The sequence below is a fragment of the Histoplasma capsulatum genome (genome assembly GCF_000150115.1).
Source record: "Histoplasma capsulatum G186AR genomic scaffold supercont2.6, whole genome shotgun sequence".
NCBI classification, from domain to species: Eukaryota; Fungi; Ascomycota; class Eurotiomycetes; order Onygenales; family Ajellomycetaceae; genus Histoplasma; species Histoplasma capsulatum.
Genome location: NW_025544806.1, coordinates 212425 through 233625, shown reverse-complemented (window position 1 = coordinate 233625; position 21201 = coordinate 212425). Strand labels below are relative to the sequence as shown.

The window sequence follows — 21201 nt, the reverse complement described above, 5'->3', positions numbered from 1 at the left end:
GATAATGGAGACATCTCCTCCAACACTGATCCCCAAATCTTATCAAGGATTAAACAATTTACATGATTTATCCTCTATATGTGTATTTTAGTCAGAAATTGATGACAATTAGCATCTTTTGTGATGCCGGCAGATGCCAACATGCTGGTTGCTTGCATGTCACCCTGTGTACTATGAGGTCCTCTGTAGATAGAAAGCAACAACTTCAGATAATAAGAATATCCCACCTACATAATACCAAGTGAGATACTTGAGGAATCATAAAAATAATTTAAACCAAGAGGTTATTCGGCATATCAAGATTTTTTTTTTCCCTTTCCTTTTTCATAGCCTGCGAGCCATGGATTCTGCTTTAGTTAGTCGCTGTGCAACCCTGTTCACACGAATGACCTTGAGAGATTTTTATAAACTTAAGCTCATAAATTCGAATCTGAATTTTCAAAGCTGAAGGGCCTCAAAATGGCCAATGATGACTGGTAACACTGGCTCAACAAGATTCAACTTCCGAGCAAAACGTACTGATAGTAGTAGTAGTAATGCGAACCCTGTCTATTGCATTGACATGGATTTCCTTCCTCTCACTGATATTTGGAGTGCGCTTGATGGATGACACAATTATTATAGCAGTAATATCATCTTAAAAATAGGTCAAATAAATCATATATACATTTCCTCAAAAGCAGACGGGCCAGGCAAGTTAAAATATAATACCTACTGCCTCCACTGCTATTCCGTGTCAACTTTTCTCCCCACGTTGGTATTTTCTGGTACAAATTCAGTTGTGGTATATCTTGAAAAGCTGGAGGTTTCAGATGACGGCTGCCAATCACATCGTGAAAATGCAGTGATATAGATGATGTAGCTCGTTTTCCGTCCACGAATAAAAACAATAAATATTAGCGCTGATATTCAGGCTTTTGATCTCCGTTTGCACATGTTAGCACTTTTCTTGGCTTCACCCCTGTGCAATTGAATATCAAATTAGCTTCTTATTATTAAAGTCTGGCATTGTATGCTGGTAATATCACTAAATTTCAAAGATATGCTTTGTGCTTTACCGGCTGCTATGGCAAACTCCTTGCGCGCAGTATGTATTGGTCTTAAATTAAGTGGACGTTAACATCAACTAATATACGTTAAATTCCTGCTCAATAGGGACACGATATGCACCTGTGAGAACCGTTTGTTGGCCGCAAGGGGTATCCTGAAGCCCTAAAGTCGCCTTTTCTTTTCGTTTCTTTCTTTTCTCGCTTGAGGAATATAGTGTAAAATGTTTTCCATATGGCGGCCGGTGCTGTGCTATCACACCAATGTGGCAATCCTTTCCCGTAATGAATATACAGGGGCTTTTTGAATTGCAACTCGGCTATGTCCCGTGGAAGTTGAAGTTTTGCAGGGCATGAAAAGATATTCTAAATCAATGAATTGGTGAAGCCTCGGTTTCTTATCTATCTCGACAAAATCTACTCTGATGAGGCTAACAAAGAACACCTTTGGCACGTTGGCCACCATCGAATCTTCGATCAATTCCTAGGCAACATCATGCATGACATCTTCAAATATGAATATAAAGTAGCTCTATTGAGAGCTAGAAAAAAAAATATATCTATCCTTCTGATGATGCAGAATTGTTGAATAGATGAAATTAATTGTTGAGATTCATTCAGATAGTTATATATCTCAAGAAATAGAATGGACACTGATGAATTCATTGAAACCTTTTGACGATTCTAACCGGACTTGGCAGAATAGTGCAACTAGTTCAAATTGGGTTAGTGCAAATTCTGGTTTAGCAACTGAGATAAGGCCCATCCATGGTTTGGCCTGATCAGAGAGCTTCAACGTCAGGCCTCAGAGCCCGCAGCACGCCAGCAACGGGGACAATATCACTACTGCAATTTCTTTACAGCTACACACCAGAATTCTGTAGATCCGCCAGCGCCAGGAGTTAGCTGGATTCCCCATTCTTCACCTCGCTTTTCGCCCGCGTCCTGCTGTCAACCAGCCATATTGCAGCATGAGACCCCTTCTTTCACTTCTGCCTCTCTTGAGCTCTGCGATCACCGGTGTAGTTGCCTACGATGCAAGGGCTTACACATTCGATGCACGGCGACAGTCTGTGCCGCCGGTCAACCGAGCAGTGACTCCGGAGACAGCAAGGCTAATATTAGCCAACCGATTAGGGCTATCAGAAGGTGCAATGCTAGGTCAAGCCGACGAGACTCTCATCCGGGATCTGAATACATTTGGAGGGACACAAGCGCCCATTATGGGTTCTACATCAGCTGGTGACTGTTCAGCGAAGATGCTACTTGTTTGGGAGGGTGTCGATGTTCCTGATCGTAAGTCACCGACACGGCACTGAGCGTCAGAACCAGAATGCTAACACTGAGCATCAATAGTCGCGTCTGCTTCAAAATATTCAACCGATTCCTTCACCATCCCTTCTGCCCCTGCTGGGCTAGTCAGTGAATCGTTTGTTGAAAATTTGCTCACCTACTCCTCTGCTGAGCGGCCTACACCAAAGCTATGTTCATACGATTTTGCGGTAGATGGTGGATTCCGGGGAACGTTAATTCTGGTAGGAGCATTTTCAAATTTGAAAATGAGATTACCCTCAAGTGACTAATATCGGATTTTATGACCAGCATGTAAACCAGTGCCCTTCAACGAAAGACATCTTCTCCACAAGTTCGGAATTGAGCGAAACTGCATTCCGCCAGTTTATTGCCCAAGGCGCGAAAGGCTGGGGAGGTGGATGTATAACCGCTATTATGAGGATCTTCTCCGAGGTGAGATACGTTTGCTAACTGCGCAAACGCTATGTATTTGGAGCCAAAACAGCTAACTTACCTCTTTCTAGTCAAACACACTCGCAGTACGAAAAACTGTCTTTGCCACCCTTGCAGATTTTAGTATCCTAGCAAAGGAATCCAACCAGGAATCTATTATGATATTTACTTCTCCTTCGCCATCATACCACATGCTTCAACGCCGACCTGGAGAAACTGAGATTATGTCGCCGAAACCCATACAGCGACGATCCGTAAAGAACCCCGAGTCTGGCGACAAATTTCCTTCAACCATGATGCCTGTTTGTTACAACAGCAACAAAACCTGTACAGAAGTGACAAAACAATGCTCCGGCCACGGGACGTGCTACCGAAAATTCGCATCTAAAGAGAACTCCAGGGGCGACTGCTATGCCTGCAAATGCAGCAGGACTGTTGTGCGAACGAACAAAGATGGCACTGTTAAGACAATCCAGTGGGGTGGACCGGCATGCCAGAAGCAGGACGTCAGCACGCCTTTCTTTCTTATTGTTTCCTTTTCGATCCTACTCGCTTTTGCTGTTACTGGAGGCATCCGGATGCTCTTTAGTGTTGGGATGGAAGATTTGCCTGGCGTCCTCGGTGCCGGGGTTGCTGTACCAAAATCTCAAAAATGAGCTCTTTATTCCGTCCCCTTAACGGTTATCTTTTATATATTTATAGTTCTCTATTGGCGTGTGGGTATTTGCCTGAGTTACATCTTCGAGGCTATTTTCTAAATTTTCATTTTGGCTCCAGTTGCATCTGGTTTTGCCAAGTCAGGATCTCGTCTTTTTATACAGGGCTTTTTCTCTTCTCAATTTCTTGGGTTGTCATATTTTTTATTGCTTCGGTTCATGTCTCTTGTAGTACATACTATCCATCATCCATGGGCTACCTCCTCGGCGCCAACTAACTTCATATTAAGTATATATAATGGCACAAGCAAAACGGTTTTTGTATTTTCTTCCCCTTGCCAGTTCCTCGACCCTTTTCATAAATACGACCAAGTGCTCTAGATCATCATCGGTACAAAAACAGTTTATTTGAGGGAAATATACCGGGCCGCTTCGCCTTAAGATATGCAGTCCTTACGTCCTCTTTATTGATATATATATATATATATATATTTGAACAAACAAATAACATAAAACCCTTTCTCGAAACAACCTCAATTTCCCAAATCATCCATCCCGTTTCGTACACTGATGGCGGCTGGTTACCGGGCCGTTCATTTCCCTTCCCTCAAACCTCTCCCCCTCCCCCCTTCCCCCAACCAACCCCACAACAATAACACTCACTCCAATACTTCAATAAAACAGCAGCGCCATTCTCTCTGGCTCACATGTCACGCATAGGGGTCAATGCGACTCTAACCACCGATCCACCGAAGATACACACCCCCCTTCCTCGCAACCGCCATGCCCTACCATGCGCATCTGCTAAATCACTCACGACCACGACCAACCCGACACCCAAGTTAGCTGGCTGCGGCTGAGGAAAACCTGCGAAGGAGTTTTACAGATGGTGTGTGCGAGGTAGCTACGTATGGAATATAAAGTAGTTGGTGTATATTTTTTTTATTTAATGGAGCCGCCGGTGAAAGGCGGGAGTTGTGGGGGAGGGAGTGGGGGGAGGGAAAAGGGAGGAAATATAAATGGTATGATATGTAATGTGACTACTAAAAAAAAAAAAAAGGCCAAGATATTTACGATTCGTCGGTCTCATGCTAGGCTCCCTTGACTCCGCTAATGGACAAAGGAACAAAGGAAATAGAAAGGAAAAGAAAAATGAATCGTCGATAAGAGCCTTAACTGCATCCAGTTACGTAAACGCACACATGAATTAAAAAAAAAAAAAAATAAAGAAGAAAAGAAATACAATAGCTCCATTCATGTGATAAGAAATCAGGAGAAGGCAAGAACCACTAAATTGAATAAAGGGGGGTTGGGGTAATAAGGCCTCCGAACGAAGAATCCTCGAGAAAAATATGTGTGGCTCGACTCTTAGGAAAGAAGACATTCGTCGACTGATGGAGTGGATATGGGGTATATTGCGGTGAGTGTTATGTACGGGAAGGGGGAATGTTTGGTCGTGACAAATTCATGATGGTGATGCGAATAGATCAACAAGCTTGGACGTGACAATTATAAATGGATAAGGATTTTAAAAAAATATGAACACAAGACGCAATGGCGAACATATGTCGTCTAGCTGGGAACCTGTCCAATATGTGTTGAGTAGAGATGGAACGTAACATCTCAGATGGATATTTTCTGTGAGTTGCATATATATAACATTATAGATGTGTTTGTGCGTGGGTCCGGGTGTGCATTCGGCATGTGAAGGAGGAACATGGAACCTTCACATATGAGGAAATTATGTTTCGAAGGGCAAAAATGAACTACCACGGCTAAAATTTATCCAATACCTAGATCCAACCCGAGGAATTCTAGCTTCTCTTCGAATCGCCGGGAGAAAGTGCGAACTGGGAGTAAAATATATGGCGATGATGGTCAAGGTGGCGGTTCGAGGAGCTTCAGTCCACCGCTTCATCCGAATATAGAGAAGCTATCACGTAGGAATACAGAAAGTATAAGGGTGGAATGTTTGAAACTGGTGACCATTGAGTATTCGCTAGCGCATATGTCCTAAGAGATGCAAAGAGTGAAGTGGCACATCGTTGAGACATGAGAACACAACTTCGACTTCTTCAATGGTACCACGGATATGGCAAGCTGTTACGGCATGCACACATCTAGCTGCAGCGCTTCAGCTTGCAAACACAAGAAGATTCAAGTGGGCCCGGATTCAAGTTGCCGTGGAGATGGTTCATTAGCGGTGGTGGAAGCCTGTCCAGTTGCGTTTCGATTCCTTCTATCCGGAAGCCGCAATCGAGAAAAGGTTGCTGTGGGGAGATGAATGGAAGGGAGCCGTGATCTCCATGACGTTGAGCCATTAGGATTCGTGACGTCACCTGAAGGATTCGACTGTCCTCGTCGCCCTCTACGGGATGAGTTTGGCGACTCATAAACAGGTCTTGGGAAGCCTGGATATCGTTCATCGGGAGGAACTATGGTGATGAAGCGTCCTGGCAGAACGAGGCGCGATACGAATGGGTTCCCACGGCCGGGGACATAAGTACGTTCTGGCTGTGCAGGATCATTATTTCGACTCGTATTACGTCTGCCGCGGCCGGAAGAATTATTCTCGCTTCCTTCAGCACCCTCCGGGCGTGGTTTCGGAACGTAATAATCGGCTTTGCAAAGCGGACAACATGCGCGTCGGCTTGTCAACCAAGGGTCCAAACATGATGCATGGAATGCGTGGCCGCAGCTAAGACCACGCACGTCGTCATCGTCTTCAATAGTATCAAGGCAGATTGCACAGGTATCCCCAGGGTTCGTAAGTAGCTCAGCAGGGATAGCATTACGGATGTGTTCGTCTGCGTCATCATCATCCTCCATGGAACCTGAAATTTCTTTTAGATGTTCACCTGACAAGCGGCTCTCCGCTCTTGAAGCCATTGTTTCCCTGTGCACCGCTGGTAGAATTCCGCTTTCTGGCTCTACTTGCGGTACCGGCTCATTTGATGATTCTGGACTTGAAGTCGGATTTCTCGAGACAGGAGACTCTTGATTCTCTGCAGACGGAAGTATGATGCTTCCCCCTTCGTTCTTCAAACTCGACGGCCTGCTGGTTGGCGCTTGTATACCTCCAGCAGTTGGGAGTCCTTCATCCGCACGATTTGCCCGCCATGTTTTGTATTTCATCAGAGGAAAGCGCGCGTTTACATCGTCCATGCTCATTAGCTTCTTTTCCCGCCGTCTTCGGTGGGTTCTCGGTACGGTAACCATGTCAATGGGCTCGCCATTTTCTTCATTTCGTGCTTGCCTATTGCGCTGGTTATATCTGAAGCAGTATTTTACACCGACAATAATCCTACCAATGCATTTCACAGTTAGATTTGGATTATCATTTCTGGTGGCCGGCATAATTGGTAACATCTTACCAGAGATTAGTGAAAACCACACCAAAACCCAACGCAACAAAAAACAGCATAGGTGAACTCGTAGGACCCCCCGGACTGCTATTCGAGGAAGAATTCGTATTCGTGGGCTGTATTGGGGAAGTCCCCGTAAGAGTGTTTGACGCCATGACTCCTGTTTAATTATTGGGAGGAATGTGGGTGAAATGAGGTCGCGACTCCACACGGCGGCGCAATACCATTCCTTGCTCTTGAAGAAAGCCTACCCAGCCATCCAACAGTGTCTATATGTTATGCCAGCTCTTAACCACGGAACTGGTGCGGCCAATGACTCCCGGGTTGTGACAGAAATCTATCCGGACCGGACAACGAATTTCCGAACAGAAAAGGGAAGAACAGTACAATGAAGTCGAAATTTCTCTGGAGCTCAGAGGGAGCCAGCCGTTGTAGGACTCCAGCCGATCTCAGCGCCCACCTTTGAGGTGGAATCTAGCGAGTGGCGTTGGGTTGAGGCACACGGGCAGATGGTGTTGGGCTGGCTTCGCAATCGGACAGACTGTTTGGAATCGCAGCAAGCACAACGGAGTGAAAGATGGACCGAGAGAGAAGGGATAAAGACAGCGAAGGTACGAAGTGATCAGATCGGCAACCGTCGAAGGGGGTCATTGAAAGCGGTCGAGGGCGGCGGTGGGTGGGTTGGAGGGAGAGTTGCCAGGAGAAGAGGGAGGCGGGAGACACTTGAGGAGAAAGTCTGGCTAGCGCCAATTAGCGCTGAGCTTGTGGGTGCGCCGCAGGTAAGGGAGGCGGAGAGTGACGACGCCGCCAGACTGCGGTGTCATTCGAGGAAAAAATGTTATTCAGGGAACAGTAACTGCAACTTGAGGCGACATCTGGGTTTAAGATGTCCGGGGATACCCTCGAAGCTCCTGCGCAGGCTGCGTTGGACGTTGAGACACAACTGCGCTTAACCGCCACTAGTCTTGCGGAAACAGATCCTCAAATGGAGGGTCGTTGATCTGTACAACTTGCGATGGCTAAGGAACACCAATGTGTTCTGCTGGCCATTCATTATATCAACAGCCTGCTCTGTTTCATTTCAGGCTGGGGCTACGATTACTTCGCACATTGGGGTTTAAAAATGGCTACGAGTACGGAGTACGATCAGACAACTCAGAGATGTCTCGGGTTCATGGATCGCACTCTTGAGTATCGTATTTAATAGGGCCAGTGGCACTCAATGACGAATAAAAAGACCCAATAAAAACTCAAAAAAGAAGCATCTATTACGAGAAGCGTTATTCGATGCGACAAGAATAAGAAGCGGTGGGTGCATACATCAATCAATCAATACAAACCAGGACATCTTACATATCACCCTGCTTCAAAGCAAAAACCCAGCGAAAATTGGCCTGGGAAACTTGCGCTGCATCATCAAGCCAGAGCCGGTGTGGTGTGGCCAGAGACTCTGAAAACCGTGGGAAGGATGGAGGATTCCGCCTCCTTCTATGGCAAATGTTTGTTGTCTGTTGGCGCTTCTGTTGGTACCTGCGTGATTCGCATTCAACCTCTTCCAAGGTTTTGTTTACAGAACACTCAAAATGGCTCGATAGCCACAATAACAATAATGGCATCAAGTTGATTACCAACATTATCTGGGGATCTGAATGGCTGAGACGAGGTTGATCTGGCGTTGTTTGGGGTTGGTTCCACGCCCATGTATGATGTACTAGTAGCCTATGCTTGTCACTCCAATGTCCCCGGCCCAGCCAGGGATGGCGCAAAACAGTCGATCAGAGACTGCCAGGCTAGTCAATAAATACGATGATCCTTGGCCGATATTCTTATGATACGTTGATGTAATTTGATACGCTGATCTCTTCTCTTTTTTTAACAGTGGCGAGAATGGGAAGGGGAAAAATGAAGGAATTATTAATCATGGCAAAGCCGCGGTTCCGAACTTCGAAGTCCACGCCAAAGCAAGTCTCTTCCCCGCAATTGCATGGTTTAGCATTTCTAGAGGCAACGGCGGTGTCCAGACTACGCATCAATAACAACGAACTCTCCAAGTTAGTTACTGTGTATGCACATGCATGCTAGAAATTGAATGTCGGGTGAACAGTTAATTCCCAAGATCAGCAGGTGATCCTTGCAGCCATTCCAACTGCAATCCGGTCGCACACAACCCCCTCTTCCTGCAAGGCTACATACATACATACATACATTCACTCCACTACTCGGGGCAGAACTAGCCGTTGGATAAAATCTCACCGAAGCCCCTTGAAGCTATCGTTAGAGTTTGAGTTTTCGATCTCAAATTAAGGCTCGTCATCCAACGGATCTCCGTTTAGCTTTTTATAATTATCCACAACCATTTTAAGTCAGTTAACTATTATTATTTATAAATGTCGGCACACTTTTGGGGGACATCTGCTAACCTACCACAGTCCCGTTTGTTTCAACAGTTTCACTGCATACCGCTCTGCCGTCAAAGGTTACCTACCCGTGCACCCTACCACCAAGTCGATGGGAAGACTCAAAAACAACAACTGGCGATGATTCAATAGAGGTGTTTTTTGCTCTTGGCACACTTCACCTTTTCTGCCTGCCGCTTTCCAGGTATCCTGTGTGTGTACCAGGGCCGTGCCTTGGTTAAGCGGTGAAGCTGATGCAGACTAAAGGATACTTTTACCCTCAACGATTTGAAAGGGCGGAGCAGCGCGTGCTCGTAGGTTTGGTAGCTCGCGATGCATTGTTAATGAAAAATAAAAAAAAATGCAATGAAGGGCGGAGCAACCCGATTTCTACTGAAACAACATCTGTAATAATAAGGAATAAATAGCTATCTGCAAGTATAAGGCCCAGCTCCGCCAAGGAGGGTACATCTCTTACCTTACTAGGTTCAGGGAACATTCTATCTCAATCCAAATATGAGTCGACGTTAAGGTTTCTCTGCGCCACTTCGTTTGAATTTTTGGAAAACTCAATGGGGGGTTTTTTGATTCTTCTCGAAACCTTCTGTCCCGGCCAAGGAATCAGAGGTGGAGCAATACTGGATGATGCATTAATATGTTTCAGCAGAATCATCCTACCCAACGATTATTTAACTTCCCAATTACGCCCCCAGTTTCAAATTTATACACATACCCAAAACTGTGTCGTGAAAACAGACGCTTCTATTATGGGACTTTTCGCCTACGTCCTAGAGTCCTATAGGGTATGTAAGTTCGTAAGGTCATCGCACAAATCAAACATATGAAAGAAAAAAAGAAGTCTGCCAAATCCCTCTTGAAAGCACTGCTCAATTGGACAAGCATCCATCCCATGTGGTGCGCAAAAATGCCTTGGATCATAAAATGCCATTCGGTAAATGTGGATTGCGAGCCTTGCAGCATCGTAATGCTCATACAAACCGCAGCTCAGACTTGCCTTTAAATGTTCCATCAAGCAATCTGCATCGAAGAAAACGCTCTGCTTCAGCGAAAGGCATGTACCCAGCCTAGACATGGTTTTCTATCGGCAGACAACTAGCCATCAGAAGTATCTGTTTATTGTCATCATTGCTGCGTTCAGTTCCTCATGCTCTCAACGTTTGAGGGATATGTGTACGTTTCCACACCCAGTGATATACTCTAGGCTCGGGCCGGCAATGAGTGCAGATAATTTCACTCTAATATCTGTGTTCCCTTGCTTCGACCGCTTTCCATCTTGGCAGTTCGAGACCCAAATTGAATCGCCCTTTTCTTTTCACGAGCAACATTTTCCATTCCGAGCTTCCACGCGAGGAGTCGGAGAGATCTTTTCCCAGGCTCCAGGGATTCCTCCGTGCCTCCGGGTTCCTTTATAATGTCAGGCGTGCTAGTTGAGCCTGGGGGCAACGCTCCAAATCCACATTTTTCCCAAATAGGGCAGGCAAGCGCCCACGCTAGGAAGTCCTCGTCCAGATAGGGGTATCTTGCCTCGCGACCCCAATGACATATAACACGGTCATCTCGGCCCAGGTTTCGTTTGCCAAGACGACCAACATCCAAAGCAATTTCATCCACAAGCCCCTGGAGGCCATGCCGCTTGAACGCAGTTGCATGCCTTGTATAGCCTGCGAAAATTTCGTCGGCGCCAAGCCCGGACAGGAGAACCCGTGCTGTTGTTGTATATGGTATTGTCGCATGCTGGTCCATATCGCTTGTGATTTCTCCTCTCCCACGCGATGCAAAGTACAGGGCGCAGGCTATCGATAGATCCATTTCGGTGTTATGGGGTCGCATTAAGCGCCTGACCTTTTCTCGATGGTTTAATGTTTCCGTGTACGGAATGTTGATGGCAACAAACCGCCAGGGCCTGCCGGGGCATATATTTTGTAGCTCTGTGTGGGACAATCGCCCCGTTATTCGGTCCGGGCAGGTTTCAAATGTGCACAGCGGTGTCATTGCTGATTTGGAAGTTGACGAGGCAGCGGCTGCAATAACCCTAGGATTTTCAAATGCCACATTAAGCAGATCGATCGGCTCATCTATGGGAAGGATATCATGTGCTAGTCTTGCGAGTATGGTACAATCAAGGCCTCCTGAGAAAAGAACCGCTACTTTTGACCTATAATGTGATGAGTAATGGGGAGGCTCTGGAATATTTGCGAGCCGAAGCTTGAGTGATTCACGAAGCTTGAGCTCTAGTGTCTCTATAGACGGCGAGTTTGTTTGAAGCAGTGGAGGAATCTCTCTGATAAAAACAGATTTGTTAATGGGTGGTAAATGAGTTGCCTGTAAGAGTGTATTAGTTGATAGGGTTTTAAGGGACCGTTGTAAGAAAACATACAATAAAATCCCCTTCGGTATTAGAAGTTATTTCGTTTCTCCAATTCAATCTCTTCACAGTTAATATTGAACGCAATACATCCGATGGGGCTGTATTGCAACCAGTGTTTTGGAAAAGGCTGGCAAGGTCGATCATATGAATGCCATCAGTTTCTACTTCTTCGAAATGCTTGGACGACGTCCCGTCGCAAACACTGGAAATCTTGAAACTTCCGGAAATATCCCATCCACTCAGAAGTGCCCGTCTTCCCAAACGATCTCTTCCGTAAAAAACCCTTTGGCGATATCCATCATAGAATACAAAGGAGAAAGGGCCAGAAATGGCACCCACGGCCTGAACTACTTTAGCTAAATATTGGCTCTCCGTGATTTGAGATGGGAGCAAGCCACTTTGAGTTTCGGGCGGCTGTACGACCTTTAGGAGTAACTGAAAAACACACTTGGCATCATTCCCCTGAACTGGATTGTTCTGGATTTTCCAGGCCTCCCCATTCCAGCATAGAACCGACCGACTGTCGGAGTCTACAAAGGGCTGAACCTGTAGATGGTCCCCGCGAAGAGCCAGAACGGTTGAAATATAAGTTAGACAGAGGGAAGAAGGAATGTCAGCGAGGTTCGGTCTCGCCTCCTCTGAAGGTTGTACCTGAAGAGTGTGCCTGTTAAAACAGTCAGGGCCTCTGTTTTGCAGGAGCTGAGTGGTTTCCTCGTCCGGCTGCACATATTTCCCTGCGCCCAAGGAAAAGAATATGCCGCACATGGCGCTCGAAGAGGATTCCTGGTCAGTTGAGATAACACTTTCGCAAGAGGACGAGAGACAGTTGAGTTTCGATCTTGGATCATGTGACAGCCTAGCTAAGTCAACAACTCCTCTCGGGGCAACAATAGTCCGGAAACTTCCTTAATATAAGCCTCGACTGGTTGTCGACGCAAGAGGCGGCCATGAAACTAACCCGAGTTCGTGTCGACAATATTCAGCGAATATTTGTCTCTCGACGAGAGCCATCTCAGAATGGGCACTGCACCTTGAATTCACTTGTACAATTTTGACCTACCAACCTCCATGTCCAGCTTATGTCTTCCCCCGAGCCCCGAGATTGCATTCCAGGAGGTGACGGCCCTCAACAAGAGAGTCAGCAACTTGGCTCTGACATCATAGGGGAACGGACAGAGTATCCTAAGGCAGACGGCTCGACACCGAAGACAAGTCCGTTTTCCAGCAACTATGAAAATACACCCCTTGGATTGTCGCCTAACACGATGATGGAAGCAGAACGGAGAGAAACTAATGATAACGATACTGAAACTATTGGCATGGCGGGGACCTCAGCTACGGCTGGTTCGTTTGGGCCTAATCACGACCTCATTAATATGAATACATCTGCCCAAAACATAGAAAGGCTGGCAGTTTCTTGTCGAGAATCTGGCAGCACACAGTCATTAGCCCTTAAGATCGACGTCGCTTCCACTTCGCCATCATCTCCTCAGGCAGAGAGGCCCTATCTAGACCCTACCCCGAAGACGCCACAAGTACCTCAATCACCTCTAGGAATGCCCACCGATTATACAGACAAGGATCTTCCGCAAATCCCCGCAGATATTGCCTGTGACGAAGACGTTGACAAGCCAGCGAAAATCGAGGCACAGAATGACGAAGATTCACAGTCAGAAATACAAAGCATCATGGATCAGTTTACGGACGATACGAAACACCCGGGACCGGGGGAACTTATGTCTCCTCGACTTGAATTGGCCGAGCAGTTCCTCCCTGGACAAGCGCATTTTCCACCACGCAAGTCAAGCTTGGAACCCATCGTTTCGCCGCGCAGTCCTATTGAAACTCATGTTTCCAATCAATGGCAATCGCGCCCATCGTCCATTCGTAGCATTGGCTCACAAATAATCTCACCACCTGCTGTGCCTCCTAAGTCCCCTTCGACTAACTCGCAAAATCCTGCTGGGACGGAGTTGGCTGCCTCCTCAAATTCTGCATCACGTCCGCCGCCCCCTGAACCAGAACCAGACCAGCCCTTTGATTTCCATCGTTTCCTCGAACAACTTCGTCATCGAACTGCAGACCCAGTAGCCAAGTTCCTTCGATCTTTTCTCACCGAGTTTGGAAAGAAACAATGGATGGTTCATGAACAAGTGAAAATAATCAGTGATTTTCTCGCATTCATTACGAACAAAATGGCTCAGTGCGAAGTTTGGAGGGACATTTCTGACGTTGAATTTGACAACGCCAAAGAAGGCATAGAAAAGCTTGTAATGAACAGACTGTATTCACAAACGTTTTCGCCTGCTATACCACCGCCGCCAGCGCCCTCGCGGAGTAGAAGCAGAGGCCAGAAGAAGGATACGGGAAGGTACCTAGGGCCCGGACGAAGGGGCCAACATCAAGAAGATGTCGAACGCGATGAGGTCTTAGCCCAGAAAGTCCGCATTTATAGTTGGGTACGAGAAGAGCACCTTGATATTCCTCCGGTCGGCCCTAATGGACGGCGCTTCTTGGCCCTCGCGCAACAAGGTACGTATAACGCGGAATGTTGGTGAGTGCCGGATGTTACTAACCCAATTTGACAGAGCTTTTGAAGATCAAGGGTTATCGTGCTCCCAGAGACAAGGTCATTTGTGTTTTGAACTGCTGCAAAGTGATATTCGGTATGGCGTCGGCAGTGCGTTCGGGTCCTATCTCCTCCCAAGCTGACAATCAATAGGTTTACTGAGGAACGCGCCAAATGGCGATACATCTGCAGATTCGTTTGTCCCACTCCTAATTTATGTCGTCTTGAAGGCAAACCCAGAACATCTAGTTTCAAATATACAATATATTCTCCGTTTCCGGAACCAGGAAAAACTGGCTGGCGAGGCTGGTTACTATTTGTCTTCATTGGTATGTTCGGATGGTATATTCTCATTTTGCAATTGCTACTAACTACCCTTAGTCTGGTGCTATCCAGTTCATCGAAACACTTGATCGAACTAGTCTTACTATTAGCGATGAAGAGTTTGAACGAAACGTTGAGGCAGCTGTATCCGCAATAGCAGAGCGGAGCGAAGAGGCTGCAGGCCCACCCCTCCTGCAGCCAGAAAAATCAACCCTAAGTGAACCCGAAGTAACACCACGGAATTCTACAGAAGGGGAGTCATACGCGAAACGAAAAGATTCCTATCAGTTTGGTAGCAGTGAAGACAATGTAGCGGTGGCAGGACTATTGCGTACAATCCAAAAACCTCTTTCAACTATTGGCCGAATATTCTCTGAGGAATCCCCACATCCAGTCACTCAACAACGAACGGCCCCACAAAACCTTTTGAACACGCAACAAACAGATGAAGCGCGCCGTTCGACGGAGAGACAGCGTAGAAGAGAAGACATCACCCCACAGCAAATTAGCAAGCTCGATGCCCAAGAAGCTGCAGCTCGCCAGGCAAGCGCGGAGGCAGCGGAGGCGCGCCGGATACAGCGGGCGGAGCATGTCAATGTCGTCGAGTAAGTAGAGATCCCTGTTCCTGTATCCTGCTTCCTGCTTCCTGCGTTGGCTAAACAGATTCAAAGAACTTTATCAGGAATGTTTCCAAATCTAGATAAGGATCTCATCGACGATGTCGTGAGGATGAAAGAAGGGAGGTGAGTTCGGATCAACCCCTTATTTGTCCTATCGCGGGGAACTGATACATATATTGTTTTGCTTTTAGAGTTGGCCTCGCTGTAGATGCTTGTCTCGCCCTAAGCGCGGAATAGATACCCCAGGAATGAGATTTCAGTAACTTCATATACTAATATTAAATGCGACATACAAAGCCCTGTATTTTATTTCCATATTTACAACAGTGGACCAGCTAATTGATGCATTAAAGAGGGTTCATGTACTTGGCTGGTTTCGCGCAACAAAGAAATAGCCAGCGAGGGAATATGCATATGCTCATTCCAGTGTCCTATGTTGTTCCTGAATTTCAAGCCTTAATGATACCATAGACATTAAATACATCTTCGCAATATTTGGTCCATGGATATCCGCCGTTTTCGTAAATTGTAAAATCATTGTAAAATTAACTTGAAGTTTCCCAACGGCAGTTGGGGTAATTCTCGTCGAACTCACCAGCTAACATTTCTATGCCCAAGAGGCTTGATGTCAGTCATTGAAGCTGGACGATGTATTTTCGTCCGAAAACCCAGAAAAGTCAATGTTGTTCCGCCCCGACCAGGGCTTATTGAATGCTAGTGAATCGTTCAGCCTACAAGAAGAGTCGGGCTGTCTTTCAAGTTGCATCCGCATGACTAGGAAAATGAAGTCGCAGAATGGTTTGAATGCGAAGGAAGAATTGGCCGGGAGTGCAAGGGACGGCCGCGTTTCAGCAACATCATCTCCACCAATTCATCCCGAGGCGTTGAAGCCGCCGCCAGCACCACCCCTCAAGAACTCCAAGACGAAGACTCCTGAACAGTCAGCCTCCTCTCTGACAATATGCCGCAACAAGTATGCTGATTTCCTCGCTGAGTTGTAGTCCTGTTTGCCAATTTCAATTCAACCTGCGGCTCTGGCAAATCTGTCCGTTTACTAACTCTGCATAACTATCCAACCAACAAACCAGGCATTGGCGCTACATATCTTCCTTCCACGGACCGTGGCTTCAGCTACCCCCAGAAGTCCTGGAAAGCCTTGCATATAGCAACTATGCCTCCCCCCGTCCGAAGCCCATTGACCCAGCCGTGTTCTTTGACCTCGTGAAGATTCGCCGTTTGATCGAGGAAGCTACCGATCTGGCTGTCCGTGCGGCTAACGGAACCACGTCGTCCGCGCTCAGTAACTCATTAAATGCTAGCAATGGATTATTAAGTGGTGGAAATAGCGGGGTCCTGGGGCTAGGATTAGGAGGACGAGGAGGTGCTGGAACCGCCAAATTGAGCAAGGAGCGGAGGCACAGGATGCGGGAGCATGCTACCCAGAAGCTCTCTCGAGCATACCATCTGGATGAAATTGCGGCCAGCGTTGCTACCATGCAATCTGCTTCCGCGCTGGAAGAGGTGGCGAAAATGGTACTCCAGCGGAATGAAAAAGACTGCGATGCTAAATATGTTCACTTTTTTCATGAGAAGATCCCTTCTCGATCTCTCGCGCAGTGTACAACTCTACTCCCCTTGGACGAGGTGATTGCAAACGGACCCCGCGAGGGAGCTTTTTACCGAACAAGAGCGATTACAAGAGTGTTTAAGGATGATTTTGCCGGTGCCGCCAGAGATCTGACGGAAGGTTTAAACATTTGTCGACTCTATGCAGCACAGCATGGAACCGGCCAGGATCAGGTGGAGCTGGCAAGCAGGAACAGGAGCGCGCCATCATCTCCCAGGTATTCCAGGTATGACTTGAAGGTAGATGAGAAGTTTCAGCCAAGCAGCTTGGAACCTCAACTCTTATTTCATCGTGGAGGGGTGTACCTGGCAATTGCGTGCCAAAATATCGATTTGGCGCTTGATGCACTAAAAGCTTCTCAAAATGAACAAATGTCAAATACAAATACAGATGGACAAGGTAGCAACACGCCCACATTGTCTCCCGCGGGAAAAGAAGCGTATCGCCGATGGCTCGAAGCGCGAAGAATTGTCAAGACTAATGCTAAACGCGCATTGCGTGATTATCTGAATTTTCTCTCACACCTCGACTATACTGCCGGACTGCCAACTGAGATTGCTGAAGAACTTCTCCACAAGGTTCACATTACACCTAGTGGACAGAGAAAGCGGAGAGGCTCCCATACTCAGGCCAGCAGCACTCAAGAGACTGCTCACGCAACTGGAGGTAACATAAGCTCACCTTCAATGTCTCCTAGTTCCGGTGACTACCGAGGAGCTCAAGACGAATACCCACTTCCTCCCGTAGAAGTATATCCGCTCTCTGTTCTGTTCTCTGAACAACTGTTGCTCAATCTTCCCCCTTACCCCCCGGACTCCGAGGCGTTGGTACCCGCACGGCAAAATGGGCTGGGGATATCGTCCGCTCACGACGATGCGGTTCTCCTCGCAAATCATGACTGCCATGAAGCTGTAACCTATCACCCGTTACTGACCGATGCCCTTCATTCCCTCCTTCTCTGCTACCCTCTCATTCAAACATCACCTAAGGAACTTCGCCGGCACGCCCACATGGTTGCACGCTTATCCCGCGTTTGTGACGGGTATCCAATTTTCCTTGCACCTCGATCGCCCGCGCGGGCAGATTGGATTGAAGTCCTTAACCGTGTGGACAATTGGATCGGACTCAAGCAATCGTGGGAAGCGCTTTGTGCCCCATCCCCACTTCCAGGCCACGCAGGATTGGAAAAGAGAGAGGTGATCCCAGAGGAAGCGCCGGATCATCGAAAAGGCAATGCGATCATGGAAGCATTGGCTGATGACCGTGTTCAAGACGAAGAAAGCTTTCTTGCGGCGGTGCGAGGGCGCGAGAAGAGTACTAAGAGCTGCCGCAAGGAAGACAACGGCAGGAACGCAGAAACGGGAGCAGCACCTAAACGCTGGGCACAGGAAGATAGTAAAGAGTATCCTACTAGCACAGAACGGGCGGAGTGTATCTCACGCTGGATAAGGGAGGCGCCAATATTCACGGGTGATGGCAAGAGGAAGGGCAAGAGACGTAAGGGTCCGGCTCCATTGGATCATAAAGTCACTGAGAGTCCCTCTCTCGAGGATAGCATCCATGAAATGAGCGTTGGCGAATACGATGGTATTGATTATTAGGACACCGCGTAGACGTTTAGAATTGGATAACGGCACTTTGGCAACTGCTGTCTCTGGTACATGTAACTATAGTTCAAGAATTCACGGATCCCTGCTCTCTCTGGTTGGACTTTATTCTCGACAATCTCATCCCATAAGTTTCTGCAGGCATATTACGCATAGAAATGATATCATTAATGAACTTGGTTTGGATCCTTGCTTCCATTCTTCGCTCTGGCTGCCTCTTCCTCTTCCGCGGCTTGTATGTATATGCTAGGCCATCAATCTAGCAATATTTGAACAGGGTTCAGATTTCCCTTGATAAATAAAACTTTGAGCCTAGACCCCATTGGCTAGCTGCATTTCAATCTTCTCTCCTCCATCTTCATTAGGTGTAGGGCAGTGTATTTTCCAATGTTTCTCAGGTTCTAATTCCTTAACTCTAATTCCAAATTTATACTTTTTGATCCATCTCTTCTAAATCGGTGTTGATGATGGTGGAGTAACATTGAGGAGCCTGATGTTAGAGGGGACGAAGCAACCCATTCCCCCCAACATCTGGTGAGTAGCTGACTAAGCTAAACCACTGTAATCAACTAGTTAACTAACTACACTCCCAGGTTGAATCCAGGGGCAAATTTGAGGTCGATGAGTGAACCACAATCAAGCAAAAATCACCTGCTCCAATCTCTTTTTATCCAGATTTCAACTCTATCTCGCATCTATTGAACCTCAGAGCTGACAGCTGCAGGTAATGGTAACTTTATTCCAAGGTTTGTTCAACTCAGGCCTTAGCATCCGAGAAGACTGAAACTGACCCCTTCATCTTTAATGCAGGTCTGGATTTGAAAGCCGCCGTTCTTCATACTCGATATAGAATAGCCCGGTCAATCTTTGGATCTTTAGGCCCAACCATTGTTAGGGTTGGGTGGGATTGTGTCATTAAAGGGCCCTGCGACCCCCCTGAACTCGAAGCGCTCCTCTACATTGCAGAGCACACTACTATTCCAGTTCCTCGAGTTCGATGTACCTACAATGGGCCAGGCGGCATCTATATCATGATGGATTACATTAAAGGCACAAACCTCGAAACTCTGTGGATGCTCGGCCTGTTGAAGCCAGAGGAACAGGATGCCATTGTCAATGATATGGCGGTTATCTTAACTCAGCTTCGAGCGCTTCGTCCTCCTAAAGAAGGGGTAGTTGCATCTGCTCAAGGTGGAGCTATTCTTGATTATCGCATCGGTAGTCATCTTGTTGGGCCATTTCAGTCTCATGCCAACTTTCATTCTTTCTTACGAGGTGGTGTTCCATTGGAAACTACAGCTAAGGTTTTTGGGGAAGAGGTTGCAATCTGCCATCACAACAATTACCAGACTTTTTTTTCACATGCGGATTTAGCCCCACGGAATATCATTATACGCAAGGGCAAGATTGTGGGAGTTGTGGACTGGGCATTAGCAGGCTGGTACCCAGAGTATTGGGATCTAACAAAGACATACTACACTTCCTTCAAGGTGCCGGAGTGGTATGAAAAAATCAAACTTAAACTTCCTTCATATGAGGATGAGCTCATGGCAGAAAAGATTCTTTGGAGGCTATATGATGAACCAGGGAATGTTATGCGCAACTAGCTTGTCTTCACTTTATAATCACAAATATTGCGTGGATCAGGCTTGGCCAGGCACTGATTGGCATAATTCAATAGCCAGTCCTTGAACTTCTCAATATCGAATTTTTGTATCATGGACTCATTTTGCAGAGCCAATACAACTCTCCAAACCCAATGGCGACACCTCTCTCCCAATTCCTTATCTGGCAGAGCAATACTGCTAAAGAGATTTTCAATGTCATTGCCTGTTGTTTGTGGAGGAACTTTTCCGATCATGACCCGACCGATTAACCGCCCGCTGCCTAATGGATCCACATTATTCTTCTTTCTGAAGTACCAATCTCTCTCTGGGTTCACGTCTTGTCCAGTTTCACTATCCAAATGAAGGCCATCCGAAACGTCAAACGCTGTGTTGTCCCGGCCGCTGGATTTTTTAGGTGCTAGCAAAATTCCCCAGTGGTATGCACGGAATGTGCAGCGAATTCCCTCCTGAAAAGATATTTCATCTCGGTGATGAATGGAGATAAATAGACGCTTTTTATTGCTCATATCTGCACCAAGTTCAAATCATTAGATTGGGATTTGCACTGTATGTCGAAGGAGCCATTTCATACCGTAGAGGTCTGGGGTTGAAATATCGGTATATGCAAGTCCAGTAGGATATCAGAATCTTGTTTGACAACAACTAGAGAAGAAACTGAGCACAATCTTTTAAGCTGTCAGGACTGTATGTGAAGTATTTATATGGGTAGATGGCTCCCTTTTCAAGTCAAGACGTTGCTCCATGCCAGGTTGGCTAGTCACAACGTGATCCCAAGGCGTCTTCCAACATGGGAGGCATCTAGTGTACTGCGTGGCCAAAGTTGATTGGCATGGTTTCGCTGGGATCCTACAATTTATTAGGCTGCGGCGCTTAACCAAGGGGACTAGGGATTCCTTCTCCGCAGCGCAACCGATGTCGTGAGGTGGGGTTATGGCCCAAGAGGCGAAGGTCGAAAAAAATGAGCAGTTGGAGGCAGCCAATGTTACCGTAAGACATATTGACATGGCTATAGAATATATCAAAACAGCGAAGGAATAGGTTTACTATTTAAATTAATGCCATTAAATCTCATGCAGATGCTGATGGCCTTTATGCTGTAAATATTTTTGAATAGCATTCCTTTAAACCACGCGTTATTAACTTCAACCGATAGAATTAAAGCTAAGTGATATACCCGAAATCTATCATCCAACTTGTACTCCATTCTAGCTACCGGCCACTCTAAGAT

The 21201-nt window shown here is 46.7% G+C and overlaps 7 protein-coding genes across 7 annotated transcripts; 5 read left to right on the top strand and 2 right to left on the bottom strand.

Annotated features, from left to right (window-relative positions):
- Positions 1-1850: 1850 nt before the first annotated feature.
- On the top strand, positions 1851-3780 carry HCBG_04775 (uncharacterized protein; the record flags this gene model as incomplete). The annotated part of the gene is made up of 4 exons (XM_045431824.1): positions 1851-2342; positions 2403-2581; positions 2649-2792; positions 2864-3780. The coding sequence occupies 4 exons, from the start codon at positions 2018-2020 to the stop codon at positions 3446-3448; spliced, it is 1233 nt and encodes a 410-aa protein (XP_045287036.1).
- A 1179-nt stretch (positions 3781-4959) lies between these two features.
- HCBG_04774 (RING-8 finger domain-containing protein) lies at positions 4960-6805 on the bottom strand (the record flags this gene model as incomplete). Its single annotated transcript, XM_045431823.1, has 1 exon — positions 4960-6805. One exon carries the CDS (start codon positions 6803-6805, stop codon positions 5606-5608), a length of 1200 nt encoding a protein of 399 aa, XP_045287035.1.
- Positions 6806-7091: 286 nt separating this feature from the next.
- On the top strand, positions 7092-7813 carry HCBG_04773 (uncharacterized protein; the record flags this gene model as incomplete). Its single annotated transcript, XM_045431822.1, has 3 exons — positions 7092-7116; positions 7249-7592; positions 7682-7813. 3 exons carry the CDS (start codon positions 7092-7094, stop codon positions 7811-7813), a joined length of 501 nt encoding a protein of 166 aa, XP_045287034.1.
- A 2647-nt stretch (positions 7814-10460) lies between these two features.
- On the bottom strand, positions 10461-12609 carry HCBG_04772 (uncharacterized protein; the record flags this gene model as incomplete). Its single annotated transcript, XM_045431821.1, has 3 exons — positions 10461-11552; positions 11608-12262; positions 12557-12609. 3 exons carry the CDS (start codon positions 12607-12609, stop codon positions 10461-10463), a joined length of 1800 nt encoding a protein of 599 aa, XP_045287033.1.
- A 68-nt stretch (positions 12610-12677) lies between these two features.
- HCBG_04771 (vacuolar sorting-associated protein) lies at positions 12678-15348 on the top strand (the record flags this gene model as incomplete). The annotated part of the gene is made up of 5 exons (XM_045431820.1): positions 12678-14130; positions 14187-14264; positions 14321-14496; positions 14549-15096; positions 15303-15348. The coding sequence occupies 5 exons, from the start codon at positions 12678-12680 to the stop codon at positions 15346-15348; spliced, it is 2301 nt and encodes a 766-aa protein (XP_045287032.1).
- Positions 15349-15893: 545 nt separating this feature from the next.
- On the top strand, positions 15894-18339 carry HCBG_04770 (uncharacterized protein; the record flags this gene model as incomplete). The annotated part of the gene is made up of 2 exons (XM_045431819.1): positions 15894-16084; positions 16200-18339. The coding sequence occupies 2 exons, from the start codon at positions 15894-15896 to the stop codon at positions 18337-18339; spliced, it is 2331 nt and encodes a 776-aa protein (XP_045287031.1).
- A 712-nt stretch (positions 18340-19051) lies between these two features.
- HCBG_04769 (uncharacterized protein) lies at positions 19052-19952 on the top strand (the record flags this gene model as incomplete). Its single annotated transcript, XM_045431818.1, has 2 exons — positions 19052-19091; positions 19156-19952. The coding sequence occupies 2 exons, from the start codon at positions 19073-19075 to the stop codon at positions 19950-19952; spliced, it is 816 nt and encodes a 271-aa protein (XP_045287030.1).
- Between the last annotated feature and the right edge of the window lie 1249 nt (positions 19953-21201).